This window comes from Podarcis muralis, chromosome 4, assembly GCF_964188315.1.
Source record: "Podarcis muralis chromosome 4, rPodMur119.hap1.1, whole genome shotgun sequence".
NCBI classification, from domain to species: Eukaryota; Metazoa; Chordata; class Lepidosauria; order Squamata; family Lacertidae; genus Podarcis; species Podarcis muralis.
Genome location: NC_135658.1, coordinates 42,360,417 through 42,387,982, shown reverse-complemented (window position 1 = coordinate 42,387,982; position 27,566 = coordinate 42,360,417). Strand labels below are relative to the sequence as shown.

The 27,566-nt window shown below is 42.6% G+C and overlaps 1 protein-coding gene across 3 annotated transcripts in view; it reads right to left on the bottom strand.

Moving 5' to 3' along the window:
* Positions 1-26,012, bottom strand: part of IGSF3 (immunoglobulin superfamily member 3) — a 123,521-nt gene extending 97,509 nt beyond the window's left edge. Inside the window, exons 1-2 of one of the 3 annotated variants that reach the window (XM_077927253.1) lie at positions 25,585-26,012; positions 24,145-24,941 (exon numbers count right to left, since the gene is read on the bottom strand). In XM_077927253.1, coding sequence (XP_077783379.1) covers positions 24,145-24,226 — 82 coding nt within the window. In that variant the 5' untranslated portion in view covers positions 24,227-24,941; positions 25,585-26,012. The remainder of the gene's footprint in view (positions 1-24,144; positions 24,942-25,584) is intronic. The other 2 variants (XM_077927251.1, XM_077927252.1) reach the window with 2 other exon arrangements.
* Between the last annotated feature and the right edge of the window lie 1,554 nt (positions 26,013-27,566).

Here is a 27,566-nt window from a genome sequence, read left to right as displayed (position 1 = left end):
AACCAGCTAGACATGCCTCTTCTGGGATACTGCATTCCATTAAACGTCCCCCCACCCCACCCTAAAAACTTAATGTGAAGTCTGCACCCACTGAGCATGCTGAATCCACAATGGGCTCTATGGCTATGGTTTATGTGTGTGAAAGGTGCAGTTTGGGCTAGAACCACATTGAGAATGAGTTTGAACTCACACATTCCTCAGTTCAAAGAACATTCCCCAAGGCCAGGGGGGCATAAACAAGAGGCAAGCATGTCAGTTTCATTTCTAACATATCTGTTAAGCAGCAATTAATTTCTCTAGGATGCTTGCAAAACTGTGACAGAGAGAAGAGTTGTGATGAAGATTACTTATGAATGTTCAGCTAATCCAGTAGATGAACATCCAGTCCACATTATCTTAAACACACACACACACATATAAAACCCTATGAGGCTGGACTTGAAAGAGCATTCACGTGCATGGAAAATAGACGCAGAAAGCAACATGTTAAGTAATAAATATAGGACAGGGGTGGACACTGACAGTGGAAGAGGTTTCAAAAGGTGGCAGCATATCCATGCCAAAAGGTAAAATTTGCATGTCCTAAACACTTGTGTACATAGTTGGGGAGCACTGCATATGTTGCGGTAACTTTATTATGTTAAAAGAAACAAACTCAATTAGCTGTACTGCTGGATAAGTGTTCAATGGTTATTGTACAGTGGTACCTCGGGTTAAGTACTTAATTTGTTCCAGAGGTCCGTACTTAACCTGAAACTGTTCTTAACCTGAAGCACCACTTTAGCTAATGGGGCCTCCTGCTGCTGGAGCATGATTTCTGTTCTCATCCTGAAGCAAAGTTCTTAACCTGAAGCACTATTTCTGGGTTAGTGGAGTGTGTAACCTGAAGCGTATGTAACCCGAGGTACCACTGTATTTATATGTGATTAAAAAAACCAATAAAATTTTGTGTTTTTTTAAAGTTGTATTTCCCACCCATTTTATTACACTAAGCCTCAACGTACATGGGGGTTACATTCTGCAGATCCCACCTAAAGCAAAAATGTTGTATAGTCAAAACACGTTGGGTTCAATGGTGAGTGGGATTGCCAAGGTTCTTTGCCCCAGACTCACTCCCACCCCCCTTCTGCCCTCTTTTACATTTTAAAATTATTTTTTGCCAAGCATGTAAAGCTGAATGTGCACAAGTTAAATGCGCTTAAGTTGCAGCCTTACTGTACATCTTTACTCTCCCCCCCCAAAAAAAATAGTTCCTGCATTTGCTCAGCATGCCAATGGATGCTTAAAGGCAACAAATTATGGGTACATTCATTTGTTCAATTTGTATGCCACTCTTCCCCCAGAGCACTCAAGCATAGTAGGTTTAACCAGTTTGAAAATTGCTTAAACAAAAGGCTCAAACACAACAAAAGCAGAACAAAACCCCCCACCAATCTTTGCTGTTTGGCTCAACAGTTAAGTATTGTGTTTTGGGACGTGAGATTATCAAGCAAGCTGCAACACTGGCAGAAAAGGAAAGAATAAGACAGCTGCTATCTGCTTCATTGTATAGCAATTATATATTGCCTGAAGTTTCCACCACACTAGCAGTAAAGCCAGAAACTTATGCTATAGCAGAGACCCTGGGATTTGGATCTCATAAAGATCTCTCCTCAGCTACTGAATTACTTGCAACACAGAACCCAGGTGAAGCCAATCAGCATTGCTCTCTCTCGTTGAGGTTTTAACAAAGAAATAAGCCATTTGCAATAATTGTAGTGTAATCATGCAAAATATGTTTAAAAAAACAATTATGGAATGTAATATTTGTTTTTTTTTAACAATACATCTGAGCTACTGAAAGAAAGAGGGGTAGTTTGCCATTTGAGGATTATTAGCTAAATTGTCTTCTCCTGCTGGACTATAGGCTCCAGATATTAAGTTTTCCCACCAGAAGCCTTGGAACAGGTCCAGGAGAAAATGTTCTTACCAACTCTAAAATAAATTGTGAAAAATGGCTCAGCAGATCCATCAGACCATGCAGTTGAACAGATGGAGTGCAATTCAAACTATTATGCTGGGTAGAACACATTGCTGCTCCAAATTATATTTCCCCTCATTATAAAAGAATGTGGTTTTAAGAGGAAGACAAGGAAAAAAAGTTAATAAATTTTTAGCTAATGGGTACTGGAAAGGGAGTCTAAGAGGCTACTTTGAAGCCTATTATGCTAGATTGACTAATACTCCAAGTCCCCATTTACAAGAAATAAAGCCAATTTAATGCACACTGAATTAGGATCTTTGCACTCAGGATTAATAGTGCTTTTTAACAGGTCACTACAGACAGAGTTAGATATGCGTATCTAGCAACAGGGAAACATACAAATAGTACATTTCACAAGCAGAAAATAAACCCCATGGAACAAAATATATCATTGGGGGCAGTGTTTCAATAGATTTTCCAAATTAAATCACTTCTCAGTCTTACTGTATAGAGGTTTGGTGTTTGTGCCCATGCACATTCCTTTGAATAAGGGCTCTTTTTGGCAGATAATTTTAAATCTCCAATGAAAAGAGGAGGGAAGAGCTCAAGGAGAGAGCGAGTTTGAATAGCCTGGGTTACAATTAAGGGTGACATCTGGCTAATATGCCAGTGACACAGCTGGCATCCCACTGCAAACCCTTGAACAATATACCAACAATACAATAACTGCTATAAAAAATAGGAAGCTGCCAAGCCGTATTCTAATGGGTACAGAGAACAGAATGCGATTGGGGGGGGGGAATTGTGGTCTTTTTCTTTCCCCCCCTTTTAAAGCAAACCAGAGAACTGGTAAACTATTTTATAGCAATATTTAATTTTGTCATCTTGAGGTTTTTATTATTATTATTACATCTGTGTCGATTTACGCTTTAAACCACTTGTTTTGAAGTGTTGTCTGTGAAGGTATCCCATTAACATGTAAGAACACAACCGTGACAGGCCCATAACGAATCCATGCAAATGCACACCAGCATCAACTGCTGTCTGCCACGAGAATGCTGCATACATATGTCCTGAATGAGATCATTTTAAACCTTACACAACTGTGTGAAAAGCCTACACAGAAATTGCTTCTACACTTTCCTATGTGATCTCTGTCACATTTAAGTTTCTGATGGGCAGGTGAAAGGGGCGAGAGAAGAAAGCACAATGCAGGACAGCCACAGTCTTGCTCCAAGAAACTCAGAGCAACATACATGAGGGTTATTCCATATATGATTCTCACAGGAGCCACAGCAGAACTACCATGAACTGATAAAGTGTGACACATCTGCTATAGGGATAAGCAGGCATCTGACCCCCCCAGGTCTTCCTAGTCAAAGTCCAACCATCTACCAGATATACTACTTTAAGATCTATCACAAGATAATGTAGTGACCAATTTGAACCTCCCCCCCCCCCCCCAGCCTAGGGGTCTACAGGTATCAGACAGCTTTGCAAGCAGAGCAAAAAACTGTGGTTCCAAGGAAGCCCTCCCTGTCAACCTTTTGTGCAAAATAGGCAAGTGGGTAGCATGCTTGGCAGCTACTTGAAGCACTGAAACCAAGAGGAAGTCCATCCTCCCAGCTGAATTTCCCTGCCTTGGTTTGACCCACCTGGCAAACAACCTCCAGGGAGGGAATGCAGTCTCTGTTCAGCAGCTGGGACCATCTTTCTTGCCAGCTTCGGGAGGAAAGCTTGGCTTCTTGGGCTCACCAGAGGCCAGTGAGAACGCTTGCCATGCTGAGTGAAAGCAAAGCCTGACCAGTCAATTTGCCATAAATCAGGCCCATAATACTGAAACACTTAAGAGAGGGGAGGCCATAAAAGGAGCACAGCAGAGTGGTTTCGTAGCCTTTACTTGAGAACAGCACTGTACAGAGTGCTGTATCATATTCAAGGTATATATTTAATAAAAAAGTACATACATCTTTCACCTACGCCATGAAAACAAGGAGGAGCTTCAGTGTATATTCCACTACAGTGGCACCTCGGGTTAAGAACTTAATTTGTTCTGGAGGTCCATTCTTAACCTGAAACTGTTCTTAACCTGAGGTACCACTTTAGCTAATGCCACCGTGCCGCTGCCACGTGATTTCTGTTCTCATCCTGAAGCGAAGTTCTTAACCTGAGGTACTATTTCTGGGTTAGCAGAGTTTGTAACCTGAAGCATCTGTAACTCGAGGTACCACTGTACTGCATTAGAGACTCTTATTCCTCCCACCTGCAACTGGAGACCAATACTTTAATTTAAAACAAATCAAAAGTCATGACACATGTCCATTTCTCAACATTTCTGAGAGAGATCACAACAGGTCTTAAACCTTAGTCTCAAGAGGTAATAGGTATGGATTCAGTCTGGATGCCAATGACTTCTCAGGGGTCAGCAAACTTTTTCAGCAGGGGGCCAGTCCACTTTCCCTCAGACCTTGTTGGGAGCCAGACTATATTTTTTTTGGGGGGGGGGGGAATAAATTCCTAAGCCCCACAAATAACCCAGAGATGCATTTTAAATAAAAGTACACATTCTACTCATGTAAAAACACGCTGATTCCCGGACTGTCCATGGGCTGGATTTAGAAGGCGATTGGGCCGGATCCGGCCCCCAGGCCTTAGTTTGCCTACCCATGTTCTAGATAGACTTGAAGAAGGCTTTGAATAAAACAAGTTTCCATGGAAAGTTTTTTGGTATGAGCAAGAACAGATTTAACTGTGCTGTTGCTTCTTGCCGCACCCTTGACTTGCCTCCTAGCCTTTGGACCTCAACATGGCTGGGGCCATATCTGACAGGCACCGAAATGTCACAGAATGATAGAATTGTAAGGGGACCAAAGAGTCATTTAGTCCAACCCCCAGCAATGAATCCCTGACAGAGGGATATTCAACTTGTTAAAAAAAACTTCCAATGAAGGAGAGTCCACCACCTTCTGAGGTAGTTCATTCCGCTGTTGAACCCAAGAGTTTTTCCTAATGCTTAGTTGGAATCTTCTTTCTTGTACTCTGGATCCATTGGTTCAGCTCCTGAAGCAGCAGAAAACAAGCTTGTTCCATGTGACAGCCCTTTAGATATTTGTAAATGGCCACTTTTCAGCTTTATCTACTCATACTAACCATACCCAACTCCCTCAACCGTTACTCATACAACTTGATTTCCAGACACTTTATAATTAATCCACAGAAGAGCTACAACATTTACAGAAACTTTAAGGCCCAGAAGTACTGAAGAAACTATCTTGGAAGCAGATGCTTTCTCAGGAACCAGAAGCAGCTGTAGACGCTGCAGAGAGAGAAAAAGCAGCACAATGATTTTGGAAGAGAGAAAGGCTCTGCCTTCCGCAGCAAAAGACAGAGGTGGAGCTCTGCCCATCAAAGGTGTAAAAACCATAGGGGCAGCCAGCCACTGGATGCAAGTAACTTACAGGCAAGGAAACGTATCAGCCAGATAATGAGAAGAGAGGAGAGCTCAATGGCCTTTTAATAACCATTCTGAATCAGGTTAGCCAGATTCAAAAATACACACTCACAAACAAAAACAATTCTCACTACAGCCAACCAAAGACAACCAACCACACCCGATGCCACACCCAACCTCTCTCACCACCAAGGAAATACAACAAGTGAATAGTAAGATAACCCACACAAGTAACAGTCACAACAACCTCTCTCACACACTAAGTAGAATAGAATAGAATAATAGAAGCATAACCACCCCACCCTACCCCACTTGCCCCTCCCCTTTTTTCCTTCTTCTTCCTAATTGTTTAAACCAATTCATAAACTAAGAACATATACACTGACCACTAATAATGAAACATATTGTTGCAGATATTTTTCCACATCTATTATGCTATTTTTGTGATATACCATATTTTTCACTCTATAAGACGCACCAGACCATAAGACGCACCTAGTTTTTGGAGGCAGAAAACAAGAAAAAAAATATTCTGAATCCCAGAAGCCAGAACATCAAGAGGGATCTGGCTTCTGGGATAGCCCCTTGCTGTCCTGGCTTATGGGATAGCCGTGCACAACCTCTCCTGGGCAGCAGGATGAAGGCTCCCCCTGCTTGCTGTCCTGGCTTGCTGTCCTGGCTTATGGGATAGCCGCACACAGCCTCACCCGGACAGCGGTAGGAAGCCTCCCCCAAGAGCCACCCTCCCTTTAAAGAGAGTGCGGAGCGTGTGTCTTTAAAGGGAGCGCTGGGCAGAGCCTCCCACCTACATTCGCTCCATAAGACGCACACACATTTCCCCTTACTTTTTAGGAGAGGAAAAAGTGTGTCTTATAGAGCGAAAAATACAATACAAATGACATGAGAAAATTCGGTATACTTGTTTGTATAACGTTATTCTTGTTTATAAAATTCAATTTTTACCCCCCCCCCCCAAAAAACCCTAACCATTCTGAATCCTGGCACAGAACTAGGATGGGGGAGAGATCCAGAACTGCAGTACCTCACACACCTCATTTGCAGTGTTAGAAACTCAGATATATAATCTAATTGCCAAATGGGACCTTAAACCACAATGGCATGAATATCCTAAATTGGGCCAGGAAACAATTAGCAGCCAATGCAGTTGTTTTAGAACAGGGGTTTATAGGATTTCTAAAGACAAGCCCAGGCAGCAATCTGCCTGCTGCATTTTGCATGTTGAAAAGCCTTCAAATTAATGTATGCAGGTCAAGGAGTATTGTGAGCCACTTTTCCTACCTGCACTGAAAGGAGATCTGTGAGAGGCTGCTTCAATAAGCAATGATAATACGTCTTGCTGTATTGTTAGAATTTTCTATTGTTTTCTAAGATGCCCTCATGGTATTAAAACCATCTCACACTATCACTGCTTGTTCCATATTTGATTCACTGCACCAGGCAGACTGTATATCCTTGACAGTAGGTCTCCCAAATAAAATCCTTCACAGGAACATCAGAATAACATTGCTTTTGTATTTTCAAAACACAATTGCTGTTTGCCCAAGCCGCCCATTGTACACAGCAGCTTAAGGTTCGACACTAAATCTAGGGCTAGAGCTACAATCACAGAAGCTTTACTATAAACTGATTTTGCAATGAACGGCCAAGCCTCAGCTACTAAAACGATTTGCATAAACTTTGTTAGTTTGCATAACTGACATAGAATGTGGCAGGCCATATCTTTGTGCCAACTGAGCTCCCAGTCTTACTTTCAAGTCATCCTCCTCTTCCCCTGCCCCCCCCCCAAAACAGGACAGTATCAGGGATGGTTTGCATGTTATCAGAAGGGGAAAGAGATGCACTGCTATAATCTGTCAAGGAGGATATTAGAAATACAGAAATGGCTCTGGGTACTAACCCACAAGTGTTTCATTCTCAGAAACAAGCTACGGTCAGTTTAACACAAATAGGAGGAAACCAACCAGATTCTACATAGACACAAAATTTAAAAGTAGCTAGTACAACCCCCACACTTGCAGTTTTGAAAAAGCCAGGTCCTAGCATTTAATCCTGCTCAGATTATTAAGGATTTAATTACTGCTATTTGCAATGCATACAGCAGCATCAGTGTGCATGATGCATAACAGATAGAAGAGGAAAGGTTCCTACCACAAGGAGCTTACAAACCTAAAATGTGAACTGCAATTCCTCCAGCTCCCTGTACAATTTCATGACAAGTTCCATCTGCTAGATCTGTCCATCACTGCAACTGCTGAAATAACACCCATTAAGTGCTTACCTTGTGTTCTTTTTATTATTATTTTTATCAAATATGACTATATTTTGTAAACAAGTCCACAAAAGTTACTAGCCTCCTGGGGAATGGTGGAGGAAGGATGGAGAGTTCTGTTGCTCTTGCAGCATCCAATCACTTGCCTGCATGCAATTCCTTATCAGCTATGACCTATACCAGGTGAGTGCTGAAGTACAAGGTTGAGTTTTCTATATGTAGCACCACTGGGTACTACTACAAACCTGATACTTTCTTTCCTTGAATTAAGAGGTCTCAATCCATTTATTATTATTATTATCTCATGCTCTGGACATGTTCAGTTCCTTTTCCAATCACGTTTGCCTGTAGTTAGGTGAGGGGATGTAGCTCCATGACAAGAGCATTTGCTTTGCATTCAGAAAGTCTCAGGATCAATTCCTGGCATTTCCAGGAAGGACTGGGAGAGACTCCTGTCTGAAATCAGAGAGCCACTGTTAGTCAACAGAGACAATACTGAGCAACGTGGACCAATGATCTGACTCTGTATAAGGCAGCTTCCTACAATCCCAATTGATTTTCACAAATGGCTATTTTTTAATTCTAACTGGGGGGGGGGGGGCACAGACACTCTCCTTTGCAGTTAGACAAGTAAAGTCATCTCTATATCAAGCTGAAAAGGATGGTATATATAGTGCTTGTTTGTGAAGCCTATCCTATGGATCTACAGAAAATTAAAATTTGCAGATGTAACAGAGGACCAGAGAGATGGTCAAAACATGGCCTCAGCCTCCAACAACCATTATTTTATAGCTCAAAAAAACAATTTCTGAACTGCTCCTGTCAACACAAAGCAGAATTTTGCCATAACTTAATTAGGCTGGTTCCAATCCTCTGCAATATTTCAGACATACCCCTCAAGGTTAGGCTTACTGAATTAAAAGAAAAGAAAAACACTGATTGAGTATACGCTTGACAGCAAGGATATATGTTTTCAATTGATAAGGAGAGCACACACACAAAACAAAGGCAGAAACGATCCACAACAACAGGATGACTGCTCCAGTCTAAATTCCCTAGTTATACCAAGAACACAGAAGCTTTGATCATCCTCTACTCCTTTACATATTTGGTCCCTTCTGATTAGAAACTGGAGGCAAGGCTTACATAGCTAACAAGAAGAGAGGATTTTTATTTATCTGATTTCAGTGTATCCAATATAGCAGACTCAAGTGGGATTTATTAATGAATAAAAACACTTGAATGATTCAAGACAGAAAGGTACTTCCTTGTTGCAAACATCCATAGAGATGTTAGACTGAACACTGAGCTACCAATCCGTGTTAAAACACAGCTACTAAACAAGGAGGCTGAAATCCAAACTGGATTCTTTGCTGTGGTTTTGTCACCTGGAATTTCCCAAGGTGGACAAGTGAACCCATCTTGTTCCTTACTTTGAACTTAACAAGTCTTGTAAGTTCCAAGAAAATGTCTACCATCTACAGGATAGGGCAAGTGTTTTCAAGTTTCCTTCCTTCAAAGAGCACTTTCCACATCAATTCACCAATCAATGAAATCATGAATATCTGTCACAAATCCCCTGAACATATTTGAAGTGGCACACCCCAGAATACCTGTAGCTCCTGCAGAGGAGGTTCGGTAATGGTAGAAAAGCCATCTTGTGGGTAAATTTGTCCCCCATTATGGATTTTTTAATGGATAAATAAATCATAGTTAGATTCCACGGTGCCTACTCCTCTAACAATTAACCCATTTAGCTATAAGCAGGTATTCATTCTCCACACTACACTCACACCAAGTTTAAACTACCAGGAGCTAAGAAACAACAAACCCTTTCTGCTCCCTAAAAGCAAGAGGTGCTTGTTATTTCCTAAAACGTGAACAGTTTTATATGCAATTTTCAAGTAATGCTTTCTCCTAATATTTCCTTCTCGATAGCTTGTAAGTGAGAACCAAGAACTTCATATATTTCAGAGCTAGTCAATTCATTTGCTGCCCCGAGGCAACGTAGAGCGGAAGCTTTCCCAAATGGGAAAATTTTTCCAATACTTAATTTCTCCATGGAATGTTTCCCATTTTGTAAGTTCATCATTAACAATAAATGGATGACAATTCAAACACAATATTAGGCACAGCAAGCTTGGCTTTTAGCTTTGTTTACAAAATGCGAGTAAAACAATTGTGCTAAATTATTTTGCTCTCTAGGGACGCGGGTGGCGCTGTGGGTAAAACCTCAGTGCCTAGGACTTGCCGATCGCATGGTCGGCGGTTTGAATCCCCATGGCGGGGTGCGCTCCCGTCGTTCGGTCCCAGCGCCTGCCAACCTAGCAGTTCGAAAGCACCCCAGGGTGCAAGTAGATAAATAGGGACCGCTTACCAGTGGGAAGGTAAACGGCGTTCCGTGTGCTGCGCTGGCTCGCCAGATGCAGCTTGTCACGCTGGCCACGTGACCCAGAAGTGTCTGCGGACAGCGCTGGCTCCCGACCTATAGAGTGAGATGAGCGCACAACCCTAGAGTCTGGCAAGACTGGCCCGTACGGGCAGGGGTACCTTTACCTTTACCTATTTTGCTCTCTAGAACACCAGAAAATTTTCTGATGCAAATTGTAAGTTTTTGTGTGTAAAGTACAGTAACTTGAACTGGTAAAAAAAAAAAAAATCCAATTCAATTTTCTCCCAGGAAACCCACATCACTGCTCCTCAGCAATAGCACATTTGAGGTGCACTGGAAAAAAATACTGTTAGCTTAAGTTCAACACCAAACAAATAAAGTGAAAAAGATGCACAGCACTGATTAACAGACACGGTTAAGAGGAATCGCAGCAAAGGGCCACAAGTGTATAGACTGGTAAGAAAATTGCAGAGAAAATTACCCACTAGAGCACAATCACAAAGTCAGACAACAAGACCTGGGGTACAGGGCGAGCAAGACAAAAACAGAATTTAAGAACTTTCTTTAAAAGGGGACACGCGTTTGCCTCACCAAAAGGCTATAAACAGAGCATTGTTTTAACCTGTTACAAACCACCACCAGGTCTCCAGAACAAGCATTAAACAAAAGCAGAGCGATTTTTAAATACCCAACAGGTTTGCAGTTATGAGATGCAGAGTGCAAAGGTTATCCAACAGTACTGTCTCAATAGATATATCCAAAGCAATTGAGAAAATTAATTCTATCTCTTCCAGTCTTTTCCAAAAGCAACCAAGTCTTAATTTCCCCCCAAAAAAGAAATAGCCTAAGAACATTTTTAAAATGAAGCTGCTCATCTCATAATAAACATACGCAGCTGTTTGAAGGCGATGTGGATGGTCCCCTAATCAAAGCAGCAACATAAAAAAATCTAAAAATAGATCCAAAAATACATGAATGCAGGTATCAAAGCATGTCCTTATGGAGGCTTCAATGGATTTTATGTTGCTATGTTTGTGTCGAGTTGCTGTTCTGTACTGTTTGTATTTTGGCTGCTATTTTAAAAACTTTTTTTTAAACAACAACAACCAATGTTTGTAAACTACTCATAGGACTGAGATAATGTAGTACTGTATCTTAAAGCAATAAAGAAATATTTATTATTACTATTTTTCTCTCTCCTACTCTTACATTGAAGAGCCTAGCTGAAAGATTTATCCATGAAATGTGGGCTGTGGTCTCTACCACAATGACTTCCAGGATTAATGACAAGTGCCCATCTTCCATAACTTTAGAGGACTCCTTTGGAGAAGGCGATTTTAAGCACACAGAGACCATACAATAAACAAAACTGGTTACATGCCAGCACAACACACATACACATGCCTGAGGTATGTTTCCATAATATTTAAGCTTGCAGAATGTATTTCACACTGTATAACATCATTCATCTATCCAGCTATTTGGATGTATAATAAATTTAGTTTTCAGTAACCAAAAGCAATGTTGTGGAAATCCCTCCAAGTGGATTTCCAAAGCTCAAATCTATTACATCAGTATCATCCCTATGCTTTTAGCAGCATCTCTATGGAATTTCTAAAGTAGCTATTATGCCTTACAAGCTTGTTGCGTGGTAACTTATGAGCATCACCACCAACCTTGCTAACCTCAAGGGCCATGGAGGAGAAAGCCAAATTTAGCATCACTGTCAGATTATTCCAGATCCATTTGTATGACAGTTTGAGGAAGTGTTAATAGGGAGGCCTAAGATGCAAGAGGAAGTAGTATTCTATGAAAGGCATATACTGAACCACAGTCTCAACCAGGTACTGAAATTAATCCTTGCCAGGGGAACTCCTTCCCTGCACCCTAATAACTCGGATCTTTAAACGTGGTAACCTAGTTGTTTACTGGAAAAACTAAATCTGTATTGCATTTCCCCCTATTATTTAAAATGAATATTTTGAATGTGCTGCTTTTAAAATAGAACCCACCCACCCCACCCCCGCAAAATTTAAAAAATAATAAAGAAAAATACAATAAAGACCTTTTCGTTTTGCTTAGTCAGCAACAGTGTATAGGCTGCAAGATAGCTCAGTTGGTAGAGCATGAGAGTCTCAACCTCAGGATCATGGGTGAAAATTTCCTGCACTGCAGGGGGTTGGACTAGATTAGCCTTGTGGTCCCTTCCAACTCTACAATTCAAGAGTCACCATGAGGCTAAACTGGGGTTCTGGTACTCTCAAAGCAGAAACATGGTCAATTGCATCGGCTTTTAATTTTTTTACTACTTTTTAACTTTGCATAATGCTGTTAACTTGGTTTCAGCAACCCAAACAGTCATACAAGATATGCAGTGTAGCATGGCTCTTCTTCGTCTGTTCATAATCATGTAGTTTGCTCAGCGCATTCTCTGTGGAGCATCTTGTAATGGTGCAAGTTACCAAGGTTCTGTGCATAAGAGCCATGCTGGGAAATGATGAAATCTCTGCTGTCAGCTAGAAAGGCTTTATGAAACCATTAGTTATATTGTCTGTGTCAAGTTGATAGGTTGTAAACCAACTTGAGTACAGCGATGTGTGTGTGAAAGAGCAGTATACAAATTAAAACTGAAATTAGAATCCATAATTTTCTGGGTTTTTTGTTCATTTTTGAGTCACTGTATCTTTATCTTGAATTTCATGTTTTCTCATTATATATTATGAAAGTACTTCTCCATTTGTAAATACAAATGTTCCAATATGTTGGGCTGCAATGCCACTTTACAGGAATCCAAAGCCTAATTCTCACACACCTTGTATGTGTTACACCTGCATTTAATGAACACAGTTTTTGCTCACTGCAGATAATTCTTTGGTGGGCGGGTGAACACATCAATTTATTTCATCATGTCACAAGCATTTCTTTCACTATGCCACATTATGTAAAAATGATATTGTGGTGGTAGCAAAAGGTAATCCAGCACTGTGGTGTAAATCTCACAAATTGTTGGTTCATCAACAATAATATTGTTGTAAAATTTATTACAACATGCAGACTCATCTTTTTCTCTGCAATCAATGGCATTCTGTGTAGGCATGTCCAAAACCCTCTCTCATTTTGAATACAAACCCAACTTGTATCACTTCTGCTGTAGTTCTCTTTGTAACTTCTCTTAGGATTATCTGCACAGCACTCATCTGCATGACCACCTCTTGAAAAGATGGGATAACAAGAGTAGATACCTGAAATATTTTCAGGCACATTAACACTCAAGGTGCATTCAAAACTTGCCAACCTTTTTTCACTGCTTCTGCAGCACTAATTTTAGGGAATTAGTGTATAGAATTTGCTGCCACAAAGGTAGTAAAGGAGATTAGACAAATTAATTCATGGAGGAAAACTATAAATGGATATGAGCCATGATGTGCAACCTCCAATTTTCAGAGCAATATGTCAGAACCAGCCCAGGTAATGTGAGCAAAAATAGGGGGTTACAGTGGTACCTCGGGTTATATACACTTCAGGTTATAGACTCTGCTAACCCAGAAATAGTGCTTCAGGTTAAGAACTTTGCTTCAGAATGAGAACAGAAATTGCGCGGCGGAAGCGGGAGGCCCCATTAGCTAAAGCGGTGCTTCAGGTTAATAACAGTTTCAGGTTAAGAACGGGCCTCCGGAACAAATTAAGTATGTAACTAGAGGTACCATTGTACTGCTTTTGTGGTCCATTTGTGTGCATTCCAGAGAAATGTTGGTGACAACTGCTAGAAAAAAGGATGTTAGACCAGAGAGAACTTTGGTATGATTCAGAAGAGTTCTTCTTATGTTCTTCTTAATATTGTTTGTCCCTGATGTTGTCACTGCTGGGAATTCATAGACATGGTAAAGGCAAGAACATTTGCAACAACATACTTCAGTGTGTTCACCTTTGTTCCAAGATTCTTCTGAGAACTGAAGTAAAGACAGCATGGAGGTAATGCCAGTTCATCAGTTCATACATTTCTTCATGAAAACATGTTTCACAGCGCTACAATATTCAGTTTTTCACAGCTTTTTCAATGATCAAAGCCAGTATTTGTTAGCAGTCCCAAGGGCAAGTGCACCTCTCCATCAAACTGCCAACATCTACACATAAAGGTCAATATTTGAAAAGGGAACCTGCATGTGCTGGCTCTTCCACCCATCAACTGGTAGGAAGCTGACTGGTATACAGCCGCCATTTTGCCTCTATGAAGCATATTGGGTAAAAATTCCCAGAGATACAGCAGCAGCCAGAAGTTTTTCACTCCAAGTTCAGTAAATAAATCTTCTTTACTTCTCTGCCCCATTTGAGCACTACTGCTCTCTGTGCATCCCTGATGTTTGTCACTCTGAATATCCTTGACTGTGATCAAATGTACTTCTTAAATATCTCCACACTGTACTTTAGAGTTTAGGCAAACTTAAATTAACTCACAAGCCATCACTGTTGGCTTGACTGGAGATCCATCAGCCTTAATTTCTCAGTTCAACATTGTCCCATCTTAAGTGATGACACAGGTTAACTGTTATTAGTTTTGTGCCGCTAGTTTTTATAATTTTGCTTTTGTAGACCTATTCTGACATGAATCATAAGGACTGCGCCTCTTTTTTTGGCAAAAAAAATAAAAATACATTTTCCTACTACTACAGTTTCAACAGTGAGCTAGGAGCTGTACTAAAAGTAGGACCTATTTACATGGTTGGTTATCCTGGGCTCACTTTCACCTTTCGTTGACATCAAATCAAATTTATACCAGTAGAAGATATATCCTTCCATCAATCTACATCTTCGTCAACAACCTGAGTTAATTATAGTTACTGATGTGCACATACAACAGTTCCCAAGCCACAGCTGATCTGGGCATTTGATATATTGCAGTTTGGGTTTCAGATTGTGAATATGTGGCCCTTTTTCAAAACATGATAATATAGATTTACCCTCAGAGATTTTCCATGTGAGATAGGATGACATCAGTTGTGTGCATATTAAGTATAGGACAACCCGCCTTAATGCAAGTCATAGGGACTAGATAGTCCATGTGTATGTTTCCCAACTTTATAGTTCTATGCAATATCTATGCAAACGCATTTTGTGCTTTTTCCTCCCAAAAATATTGGGAATGTATTTGCAGTATCTGATGCAGGGCTGTGTAGGATATACACAAGATGCAAGTAGGAGTAGAAACAGAGAAGAAGAATGGTGGCAGTAGGAGGAAACAGGAGCAAGCTCTGCAGGAATGAACAGAAGTATGAGCACTTTCCACCCACATAGTGCTGTAGAATAAGAGAGCATCATTAGGCAGAAATAGATTACAAGAACAGTAGCAAACTGTTATAGTAGTACAGAGTCTCTTGCTACCCTACCATTGCAAATCAAAGCAAATTTTACCTATAGCAGCTAGAGTGAGCTTTTGGCAGTTTAGTGCAATAGTCTCACTAATACATGCCTCAGTTAAAGCAGCCACTCTTCTAATATTTACAATATGAATATATGTCTACATATAATCAGAGAAACATATTACGTGGAAAGCATTCACAAACTTATGCTGCCTTTTGTATATTCTTCCTCCTTCTAAATTTTAATGCATACTACTGCATATACAAGCTGAACAATTCTTTCCAATCTTGGAAATGCAATTTGTCCTGTTTTAAACCAAGAAGAGAGTAGTCCTTAGGATAGGTATCTCGTTGCTTGCATTGTACCAAGTACTGCACAGAAGAAGCTTCTTCTCAGGGTACACAATGGCTTGGTTTGCACTTCACACTAAACCAAAACATGGCTTTGTGCATGTGTGCAGGCTCCAGAAGAATAGATCACAGCCACTTTGCTCCTCCCCAGTCAATTCCGCTGTTTCACTAAACCATGGTTTGGCTTAATATGTCATTCAAACCAAAAATCATAGTTCTCTGAAGACTAACCACAAGCTGCAACCAAGGTTTGTCCTATGGTGTACAGCTTTTGATTTGTCAGGAAGAGCTAAACCATGAGCCTGCGTTCAGACAATTTGTTAAGCCAAACCATGGCTTGGTTCAACGCAACAGCAGAACAATCTCTGGAAGTCCACACATTTGCACATTCATGTTAAACTGTAGTTTGGCTAAGCATAACGTGTGAACCAGGCCTAATCCTCTAAGAAAACCTTCAGTTTTTCACACACACCTCCATACATTACTTATACATTACTAAGGCTTTAACTCGTTTTTATGCTCCTGAAGCACACAAAAGCAAGTTAAAGGCTTGTTTAACGCAAAAGAATATGCATGAACAAACCTACGCAGAATGTCATTGACACCAATGCTGCAATAGGTCTAGCAACAGCTGTTCAAACTACTAGTGCCTCAGCTGCTCAGATGAAGTCTTAATTAGTGGATAAATTATCAGCCCTGAGAGGACAGACAAGTTGGTAGCATATTCCACCTTAGGAGTAATCCAGGATACTTATTTCCTGTCAGCTTTGGTCAATTTCTGAAGGACATAATGGGGCACCACGGTTTGCAGATCTTTTTTCTATGCCTACTTGCACCTCAGCTTTGTGTTTCCTCTCCTGACCACACTTGTCAACCACAGTCTCTCACACAAGAGAAAGGCCCAGGCTTCATCTTAAACTCTTTGTGCTACCTTGACACTTTCTCCGATTTTGATTCCATTTAGGTCACAAGATCCAACCTCCATCATTTTCTTACCTGGATAATTCTATTTGATTGCAAGGGCAACAAACCTTCTGTTTGCCTGGATTCAGCCATAGCTCCCTAGGCTTGCCTCTAGTGTCCACTCAAATCCAGCCTCCAAGTAAGACCTGAGATTGCAAAACCACAATACAGCAAATAACGGAGCTAGGCATGTGTATTACTGGGACTTGTTGCCACCTTCTTATTCACTGTACGGTTTTGCTCAGTACACATATTGGAGGAGGTCTTGTGTGGCAGGACAAGATGCCAGACCTCTTTTAAAAAAGTACTGTGCTATTACATAACTGTAAACCTGAATACAGTGGTACCTCCATTTATGAACTTAATTCGTTCCGGAAATCTGTTCTTACACCGAAAGCGTTCTTAAACTGAGGTGCGCTTTCCCCAATGAGGCCTCCCACTGCCGGTGCCCTTCCACTGGTCGGCTTCCGTTTTGTCTTCCAGGGCAAAGTTCGCTAGCCGAACACCTACTTCCGGTTTTGCGGAGTGCGTTGCCCGAATCGTTCATTAACAGGACTGTTCTTAGACGGAGGTACCACTGTAGTTACTAGACAGACAAAAATGTAGTCCATGGAATCCTAACAAACTTCCCAGTGGCATTTATCTGAAAGACCCTTATTCTTGATTGATGAGGGCAGAATATTTTGCCACAGTTAGGCCAGATGTGATAGCAGATACATGTTCAGGAAAGATGAAAAGCGGTTTTTAAACTTTCCATTCCCCTTAAGAATGGAGAAATCTCAAGTTTGCCTGGGGAAACAAACTATTCTGCTTCCCTACATCAGATAACCAACAGCTAATAAAAACTTTTCCAGAACAGTTATCCAGCAAGTATCTAAGAGCACTGTATGGAGAAAGAGGAAATGGATGCAAATACAAATGTGGAGTCCATATACACACCAGGTTGCAAAAGGGTATCTAGCCATTTAAAAGGCAAAGACAGTCATACTATTGCAATTCATGTCAGACAATGGCTTGAGGCCCTATATGCCCTTGATGGTCACAGGCAGGTCAATCAGTGGTATCTGGGAAGTTTATCCTCCTACCAGAGAATGCAAACGTCTGGCACAAGAAGCAGGAGAAAAAGATCTGCAGCCTAGAAATTGGGTAACATCAGAGTTTGCATTGCACCACAGAAGGCATGTCAGAATGTATGCTTCATTAACTTATTGTTAGGTTGAATAACTTTTGTGTTCTACCCTTCCCCGGCAACTGTTTGTATAGACCTTGCAGTTTACTTTGCAGCAGAAGCAACAGCAGTAAAAACAAAACCCCTTTTCTGAAACTTATGCTTCAGAGCCTTCATAGTTCTAAGAATTCATCAGCTTCTCAGGTACTGAACAGAGGCTCTATTTTCTATACTGACTCCTAGCCCAATACTTCCCTATGAGTTAGATCCAGTCATCCAGTAGACCTACTGAAATAATTGAGAATTACTACAACATGACTGCTAAACATATAACTGAAATTAAGTAGGAAAGACACAAAAATTGAAATCTCCAGAATTAATCTGTAATTTGTTGTTGGCCATCAAACAAATTTGTTGTTGGCTTAGAAACAAATTAATAAAGTTAAAGAGTAGTCTCACAGAAAGCAAGACACCTCACAGAAGTCTTCCTACTGATCTAGAATCATTTACTTCAATAAACAGTATACCAACATACACTCTTCCAGTTTAGAACAAATGTATTATCTCAATGATCTCTACAGCAAGATCAAAGCTCACCACTAAAGCTCCAGAACCAAAATTCAATGCTTTGTCTTGGAAAATATCTAGCAAAAATGTTTGTATACACACAAAGTGTGTTTTCTCAGCACTGAGTTAACAAACCCAGTTAGAGGGGTTCCAGGACAAATGATATTACTTCCTAGTTAGTGGTGCTAAGACTCAAGTCTGGTTTTACTTTGATTTAATTACTTTGATTTGTATTATTTGCAGAAAATCGCATACACAAAGATAACCCATATCCAACAAAACCAATGAAATTTTCCCACAGACCCCAAAAATACATTACGAAAACCTGTATTTCCATCCATACAACACACCTTATAAAAGCATACATCTGTAAAACACGTTCCTATTACATGATCCACACGTTTGTTTAAATCTTTGATATTGGGCTTCCGTTTCCTGGGGTACTTGTGAACAAAATAAAGCTCCACCATTCTCCTGAAAAGGTGTGCTTGTTCTTTGTCCCTCTTGATAGTCTCAATTTGTCCATCAATTTTTCAGTAACGGCAATACGCCATACTCTCTTGTAACAAGTGCTCACGTTTGCACCTTTTAAGTCCTTCCAGAATGTGGCTACAACCATACTTGCTGCCATTAAGAGAAATCCAATTAGTGGTTTATCCACCAAGTCTTAATTCTCATTTAAATACTGATTCAGTAATGCAAGCTCTGGAGACTCCTATATGCTGAAGAGTGATTTTACTTTTATTTCATTGAACACTTGCTCCCTCAAATATGCCACCTTTGGGCATGTCCACCACAAGTCCCTATAGCTGCCTCTGCCCCCACAACCTCACCAGCATATAGATGAAGTATGTTTATGCATACAGGAAAGTTTAACTGGATTTATAGTCTGGTTTTATAGATTAAGGCACTGGCAGAAATGCAGAGGGGAATCTTGCACTGGAAGCAGAAATATCTCTCAGTGTTTCTTCGTTGCACCCTCTTATACAGAGAAAAGTGGACTATCACTGCTTGCTGCCAGTGCCATTCTAGAACAGGTTAGTGCCCACTGAAGAGTTATGTGCTTTTCATGGGCTATGGTCTTGTGCACATAGCAAGAAACATAAAATATCAAGAGTCTGGCCTAGATGAAATCAAAGTGTAGTGCTGAGGGACTGAAGTGTATGTCTCCCTTGTTTGAGTAGCTCTGTTAACGAAAGTCAATTGATGTGAAGATTCTCATGTTTCACAAAACACTGATTTAAGCCATTCCCTGCCTTTCAGAATTATTATGACCAATAGTTATTAGAGCACTTTTAGTGCCACGGAGTGCTCAGTCTCAAAAGATCCTTATGAAGTAATTAATTTCATTAAGGGAAGGCCAACAGTGCATTGGCTCAAACAATTGTGTCCCTAATTAAAGGATTACATGCAACAAGGCTAGAAATGTGTCTTTTGCGTGAGGGCCAGACCATAAACAACAAGAGGGATCTATTATGGCATCTTCCGTAACTTTATAAATAATGGCAAAGAGCTCCCTGGGGGATGCTATTTTCCCAATTTTAAAAATTCCCCCATCTGCTATTTGCACCTTTAAGGGAAACCTACACACACAGTCCCTGTGCATGCCAAGTATTCTCTAATGGGCAAAACAACAACTGGAGGGAACAGTTTTCACTGGGAAGGTGACATGAGTGGAAAAGAATTGCATTCAACTTTTACTCAGCGTACACTCATTTTTTTTAATAAAATGCCAATGTCTAACTTAGCTTGATTAATTTCAATGGATCATCTCTGAATAAAACTTGGTTGAATATAAATCAGAGTCCTAAAAAACTTTCCACACCTCCCCCCATGCCACAGCCCTGATCCAGATCCTGCCCATCAGCTGCTTTTTAAAAAAAAAAAAAACTTTCTTACAAATTTAAATAAAAAGAAGACCCACTATGGCCATCCTGTCGTCTCAGCTTCTTAGGCAGTGGATTAATGGCCTGACTCAGCAGAAGGTAGTGTCCCGTCTCCATTCTACAACAGCAATTTGCTCATGGCTGGAATGGCATTTAAATCCAGAAGTCTAAATTCCAAGTCCACCAGCATCCACTGGACCACAATGTGTGTCAAGGGGCAGTTAAACAGCTATTAACACACCCATCCTATTTTATGCCTACTTTAAAAACAACAACCACAAAACAAATTAACCGTTATAATGCAAGCGAGCACAGAGGGAACAGAAGAAGAGCTTACATAGAAATTCAGAGAATCCCTTTTGTTCACAGCACACAATTTACAGTCCTTCGGTGTTCAGTCACTGGTGGGAGTCTAGCTATTATGAAAGAAAGAGGGAAACTATTCATAAACCAGCCAGGGGAAAATGAGTTCCATAACTTTCTCTAAGCCTATTATGTTTTGTTTCCTATATATTACACTGCTGATATTGGTATCAGACTTTGCATCTTTGGAGGAAGCAAGTAAATCTCGGAAGTACACACAGGCCCAGCAGCGCCTGACAGAGGCATTAGCAGTCTCATTACTGCGCAAGGGTTATTTACAATACTTTACCCTATTTCGCCCCATTATATACTCAGCATGATGAAATGCCACTTGCTCAAAGCCTTGTAACTGAAGCACTGCTGGGCAAGGAAAAGAAACTCAGCAGTACCCTCTGTACGACGCCCACATGCCAGATGAGACTTTTCAATCCATGGCTCTGCAGGGCATTTTCCCCCTCCTGACTTCTCCCATGGTTACACCAGAGTTGCGTTTCATCCTCCATCCCTCTTAAAATTCCCAATTTCTTACTTCCCTGACATTCTAAAATGCGAAATGAAACGGTAAAAGAAACACGAACTACACCGAGATCTGACGTCGTAAGTTGCTGCAAGTTCTGAGCCACACGATGAGCACCTTCAACAAAAAAGGGCTTTCCAAACCGTTCAGTTAGAAAATTCGAGTTATAGAACAAGATAAAGCTTTTGACTTCACATTACCCACCTCTCTTTGGAGAAGCAAATCAAGTTTAGCTTACGGATGCACTCCATCCCCCCCACCCGAAAAACTTCCATGTAGCGCAGAGCCTCCAAGTATCACAATACCTTCAAGGCATCGCCAGATCTGTTGTGTGTAATTTAAAACATCAGTTTAGCATACCTAGCAAAAGTGCCTGAAGAAACAGAAACAGCCTTGTGTGTTTCAAATCTACTCCACATAGACCACCAGCAGCATTCATTCTTTTCGTCAAGGTGGAGACGAAACAGGAATTTTGACATTTGAACAAAAAACACGAGATACAGCTGCACTGGTTGAGATAAAAGTTGTAAGAACGGGAGCTTTGCAGAGTGGTTTGTTGCTTTTTTACTGAAGCTGTCAGTGAAAGACAGTTAAGAGGTTGGCACTGAACCAGGACACTGGGGCCAACATTTAAATTATTTGAAAACTCCGTTGTCAGATCCTTGCTTCTATATCACCATAGAAGACAGCTCCTCTAGTAACACAGAGCCCTCTACTGTTGGGCTGGGACACTGACATTAAAAGGAGATCAGGGAAGCATTCACACCATATTAGGAATACGTTACTCACAATGATATTGTCCTTAAGCCAAAGGGATTTAGTGCTCAAGCTAGTCATGTTTACTGAATAAGCAATTCCAGTTCATCCATGTCAGCTATCAGAAAACAATAGAATCACTTGACAGATTATGCCTTAGGCTGCAACCGTACGCACCAGTTACATGGGAGCAAGTCCCACTGATTTCAGGGGGGCTTACCTCCAAGCAAACATGCATATTAAGGGATCCCCAAAAACTTTCCTGTTAGTAAATAAGGTCAAAGGATTTGCAGATCAAACAGAACAGTTTTGCAAAGGTGTCTTGCTCAGAAGACTACTGATTTTTAAATAAAAAATCAGCATTGCAAATAAGCACAAGATTTATTCACAAAACACCAGCAGACCCACCTGAGTGTATCCTTATGTCACAGGTCTGAGTAGCAGGTCTGGAAAGCTACTCACTGCTGATAAACAAGCAAGTGACTAACTGCACGGCTGTTTTAAAACCAATATTATAAAAGCCACACTAGCTGCTTGGCTCATTTTCCTTCAAGTATTCAGAACTGCCTTTTTAAAAAGTCATAGTGGATAGTCGCCCAGAGTGGCTGGGGAAACTCAGCCAGATGGGCGGGGTATAAATAATAATAATAATAATAATAATAATAATAATAATAATAATAATAATTATTATTATTCCATGGCTGGAATGGGGAAAGAGAGATCTTATCAACAAAGCACAAACATTTTTGCTCATCTTCATCAACCACACTCCCCATTCCAGCCATGTATTCTGCTGCATTTTCCCTATCCCTGGTTTTATTCAATAAGCAAACTGTGTAATTGCCAGACTAACCATGTGAACCTCGCCGGAGACACATGGGATTTTTTCACTGCCTTGCATTCAGTCCCTCTTAAACGTGTACAAGAACAATTACAGCGTTGTAGCATCTCTCATCCAGAAAAATCACAATGCACTTTACGGAACTACATACAGTTTCGCTTCATCTACCCATAGTCACTTCTGGGATATGAACAGCAGCTGTTTAAGAACACAGGCAAGCATTGCAACAAATCACTTGATAGCAGACAGCGAAGTATATTGTACCGAGAGCGTCCCTTGTTCCCCGAGTTGGAATTTAGCCAAATCACTACTTCTACTGTTGAGGGGGGGTGGGAATTCCCAGAGGGCAGCTATCTTTGTTGTTTTACTTTTAAAAGCCTAGAAGGCTTGTGGTGCTTTAGACATCAATAGAATTATTGTAGCGTACGTTTTTGTGGACTAGAGCCCACTTCATGCACAGGCAGAGCTATCCTGGGGTCAGGGGTGCGCAACAGCAGGCCCACCATCACATCCCAGGTCCTGCTGGCTCATGCTGGTTGGCACAGGAGGGGTGGGGAAGGTTTAGACATATTCTCTATGTCAGCTCTAGGCTGGTATAGCTGACTGGTACCCTCAGGGCATCCACAGGATACATTATCTGGAAAACTGGGGTTATAACTCTCCACCAACTGGGGCCCCACTAGCAGTACTACTCTTCTCTGGCAGAGGCCAGGAGGCACCAATGGGCCATCTTAATGCCGCCCCCTCCAGTCATCAACATAGGGGGAGTAGCATTGCACCCCTAGTCCACCCATGCTTATGGCACATGCCACAATCAACATGTTAAGTCTTTGCGGTACCACCGTGTTGCTTTCCTTGCAAAACATACATTAACCAACTGGCAACCTCACATCTTCTGTTGCCCGCTGGCTCCGTACTTGTCCTCAAAACTCAAATACTTCCTTCAGCATGAAAGCCCTGCTGACTGAATTCAATTCTGCATGTGGCATCCCAAAACCAGACACAATTCTATTTAAAGCACAACAGAAAAAGGGCTAGAAACGACAACAATATAAATTAAGCGAGTTCATGATGAGAAGTCCCCTGTCTTTAAGTTGCAACAACAACAACTCTGCTTTTGGAGGGAAACAACATGATGTTATATACCAGAAGGAACTGCCCAGAAGATTATGATAAAAGGCAGACTTGCTATAAGAAAGCACTGCTAGATGGGGGGGGGGGGTTAATGGTGAGTTTAAAACTTGCCAGGGACTGTTGACAGAGAATGGCAGCCTCTTACCCAGTAGCAGAAGAGATGTCAGCTCCAGCAGAAAGCACCTCATCTTTGTAGAAGAGGGGAGATAAAAGGGCATCACTCTCATTCCCAGTTCACCTCTTGCTTATTCTTTTATCTTCAGCTGTCAACCGCCACCTGGTTTATATTTCCAGAAAAGAGTGTTTTGGTAGAGTCGAAACACACCGGGGAGGGGGTACGGAAGATAACCAGCAGGGGGAAGGAATAATACTAAAAAGACAAAGTGAAGGGCAAGCTTAGTGGGAGGCGTGAATGTTTCTTCAGATGCTAAATGATTATTCCAAACAGACACCGTTGCTTTTCCAACACATTGTGTTTTGCAGCATCTACTTTGATTTCTCCTACTCCCTCTCCCACAGCACGGTAAAGAAGTACTGTACACAGTTCCTTGCTTGATCAACCCTCTCCGTAAAGAGAAAGGTGCAGGAAGATCCGTCTCTCGGCTCAAGAAGTGGCTATGTGTCCAAGGATTAACAACCTGGGCTATTTTGCAAGCTCTTCACGTGCACAAAAAAGAGCCCGAAGGGTCAGGTCTGCCCACATCCGAACCAGTTTTGTAGGTGTCTCTTGCTAGTTTTCCTGGACGAGAGGGAAAGCGAGGCTGAGAGCGTCCTCTTGCACGGACTGCATCGACAGTTCGGGAGGGGCTTCGTCTCTTCGGCTTGCTGAACTGTAAGGATGGGGCAGATCAGCAACCCGAGCTGGGATGGCCCCGTTCAGCAGCTGCTCGCGCTCAGTTTCGCTCGCTCGCTCGGGTGCCTACAGCTCAGGTCTGCTCCTCCCTAGAAAAGAAAAAAAGAGGCAGGGAAACTTATAAAGCTAAGGCATAAATTGTTGCTCCTTGCTGCTAACTGCCTCTCCAAACACGCGGTGTGTGTGTGTGGGGGGGGGTACATACAGAGACGAAGGGGCGGGAAGAAGTGGGGGCAGACCGAGCACCAGTTCCCGCCCCGCCGCCCCTCTAAGACCCCCATCTGCGCGCGGGGAAGGAGACCAGCCCGCTATTGTTTCAGCCTCACGCGCAAGACGGCCGCCTCCCCTTTCCCCAAACTGGAGGAAGGGCTGGAGCAGGGCGCCCTCGAGAAGGGAGACCGGCGGCCCGGAGCTTAGGCGCTCTCTTTCTCTCCCCTTTCCCCGCCCTCCGGTCATAAAGCCAAGCGTAGCCCACTTTCCGCGCGCCACAAACACCCCTTGAAAACAAGCGCCTCGCGCGCCCGGCGGGTCCGGGAGACCAGGGCGCGCTCCTCAAGGGGGTCTCTCTCCACCCGCGCGCTCTTCCTGCCGCCGACCCACCCTAGCCACTCCCTTGCCCGGCTTGCTCGGCTCCACGTGCCGCGGCGACACCGGCATCCCCTCGGACTCTTTCCCCGGTACGGCTACTCGCCGCTCGCCTCAGCTTAGCTCTCCGCCCCGCGAGGCGCCTACCTGGCCGCTCTGGCTGTTTCCCTCAGCCCGCCGCCGCCGCTGCTGCTGCCGCCTCTCCTTCGGCGTCTCCGCTCGGGCTTCATTCTCTGCTCAGAAGCTGCTGCTGCTGCTGCTGCTGCTGCAGGGGGTGCCAAGCGCTTCCTCCCGGTCGGGAAGCTCCGCCTTCTCCCCCCTGCGTCCCTCCTCGTCGGACTCGTCGTCCTCCCCTCGCTGCTTCGTTCCCTCGCCGCGTCCCTCCCCGCTTCTTTCCCGGCTCACCTTCAGCTCCAGGCGGGCGCTGGCCGGTGCGAGAGAGAAAAGAAACGGGGCAGGGAAAAGAGCGCGCGCGCGCTTCTCTCTCTTTCTCTCCACAATGGCCCAGAAGCGAAGGAGGCTTGGGGAGTGCGCCGCGGAACCTGGAATGGGATCATATTTCACCCCAGGCTGTTGTGAGCCTTTGCTTCCAGCTGGCAGCGAGGTATAGAGCAGGGCGGGAGAGAAGGATAAGCCTCCCTTTCAATCATTAACCATTGCGGGCCAGTAAAAGCAATCACTGCACGTATGTCAGGCTAGACCGGTAGAAGGCCGGGTTGGCACCTTTCCCCTCTAGTGCTGCTTCTTGTGTTGTCGCTTAAGAATTAGTCCTAACAGGACAATTTCGAGAACCCAATATGGTGAGCATAATAATTAAAACACACACCCCATTAGGTTATAGGGCTTGTCCCTTCTGGGGTGCTTTGAACTGAAAATTTACAGTTTTAGAATTAGTAAGGCTGTGGGAGCAAAGGAGACACCACATTCCAGTCCTGTTTCCGCAGTTCTGATAACAAACGCAAAATACTGCAGCCCCCATGACTTAAAACTGCTTTGTATTTGGAGTAGTCCCGCTGGGAGTTGCTCCAAGCTAAGTGGTTTGGAGAAAACAGCTGTCAAACGGCCAACAAGTTCCACCCACTCAATAACCCGTTAACAACCCTTGTGTGTTGAAGCACAGTGTGAAACAATAAAAGCGAACCTGGTCAACAAAAGCCTGCGATACTTCATAGAGTGGGATGTTAAGAGCTACGATAATGGGACAAGTTCTATCCCTAGATACCTGTTTTAGCAGTGCAGTGGTGTGCCTTGGGTGTACTGCTGCATCATGCATGTTGCAAGAGCAAAGGTGACTGTGCATTTACGCATGAAACACAAGTTGCAGCATGACCTGGCACAGCACAAAAGACTTGTTACCGGTTCTTACCTGTGGGACCAAATATTCTGGAAGTGAAAACGGATGCTTCCAACTGAGTAGCATGGGCGAATTAACTATGTTGAAATTCCATATGCTGACTTGGCCATAACCAAAGTTCTTTTGAGTCATGATGTTATAACGTAAGATGTGTCTAATGTGGGAAAGAGTGAAACAGCAGGTTTAGAGCAAGTTCGTGCAAATAAAGTGGGCCTTTCCTTTTCCTAGGAAATAGATGGAGGAAGTTCTGTGCTGAGTCAGCTGAATGGATGACGCAGTGGCGCAACATGAATAAGGGATGGAGGGGATGGGTTGGGCAGGGTGGTACAGAACTGGTACATGAGCCAACCTGGCCCAGTGCTAAATTTCCAGTTCCAAGTTTTAGGATTCAGCCAACTCACTCTGAACATGTATATAAACATAAATTTATTCTAAGGGAAGTGTACTTAAAGGAGGTTAAATGGAAGGATTGTCTCCTCCCACATTTACCTACCCAGAGGCTTCGATCATCTTCTGAGCAGTGGCGTAGGAAGGGGGCGGAGGGGGTGGTCTGCCCAGGGTGACAAGATGGCCCCTGACTCCCCCTGGCTGTAGAGCTAACAAGGGCGCCCGCAGTCCGTATGGGCGCTGCTCACGTGGTGTCCGTATGGGCTGCCGCTCTCATGCGCCGGCCGTACAGGCATCCGGACGGACTGCCACTCTTGCCTGTATGGCCGCTGTGCAAGTGGCAGCCCATACAAACTGTGCACGTGCAGTAATATCAACTGATTGATAG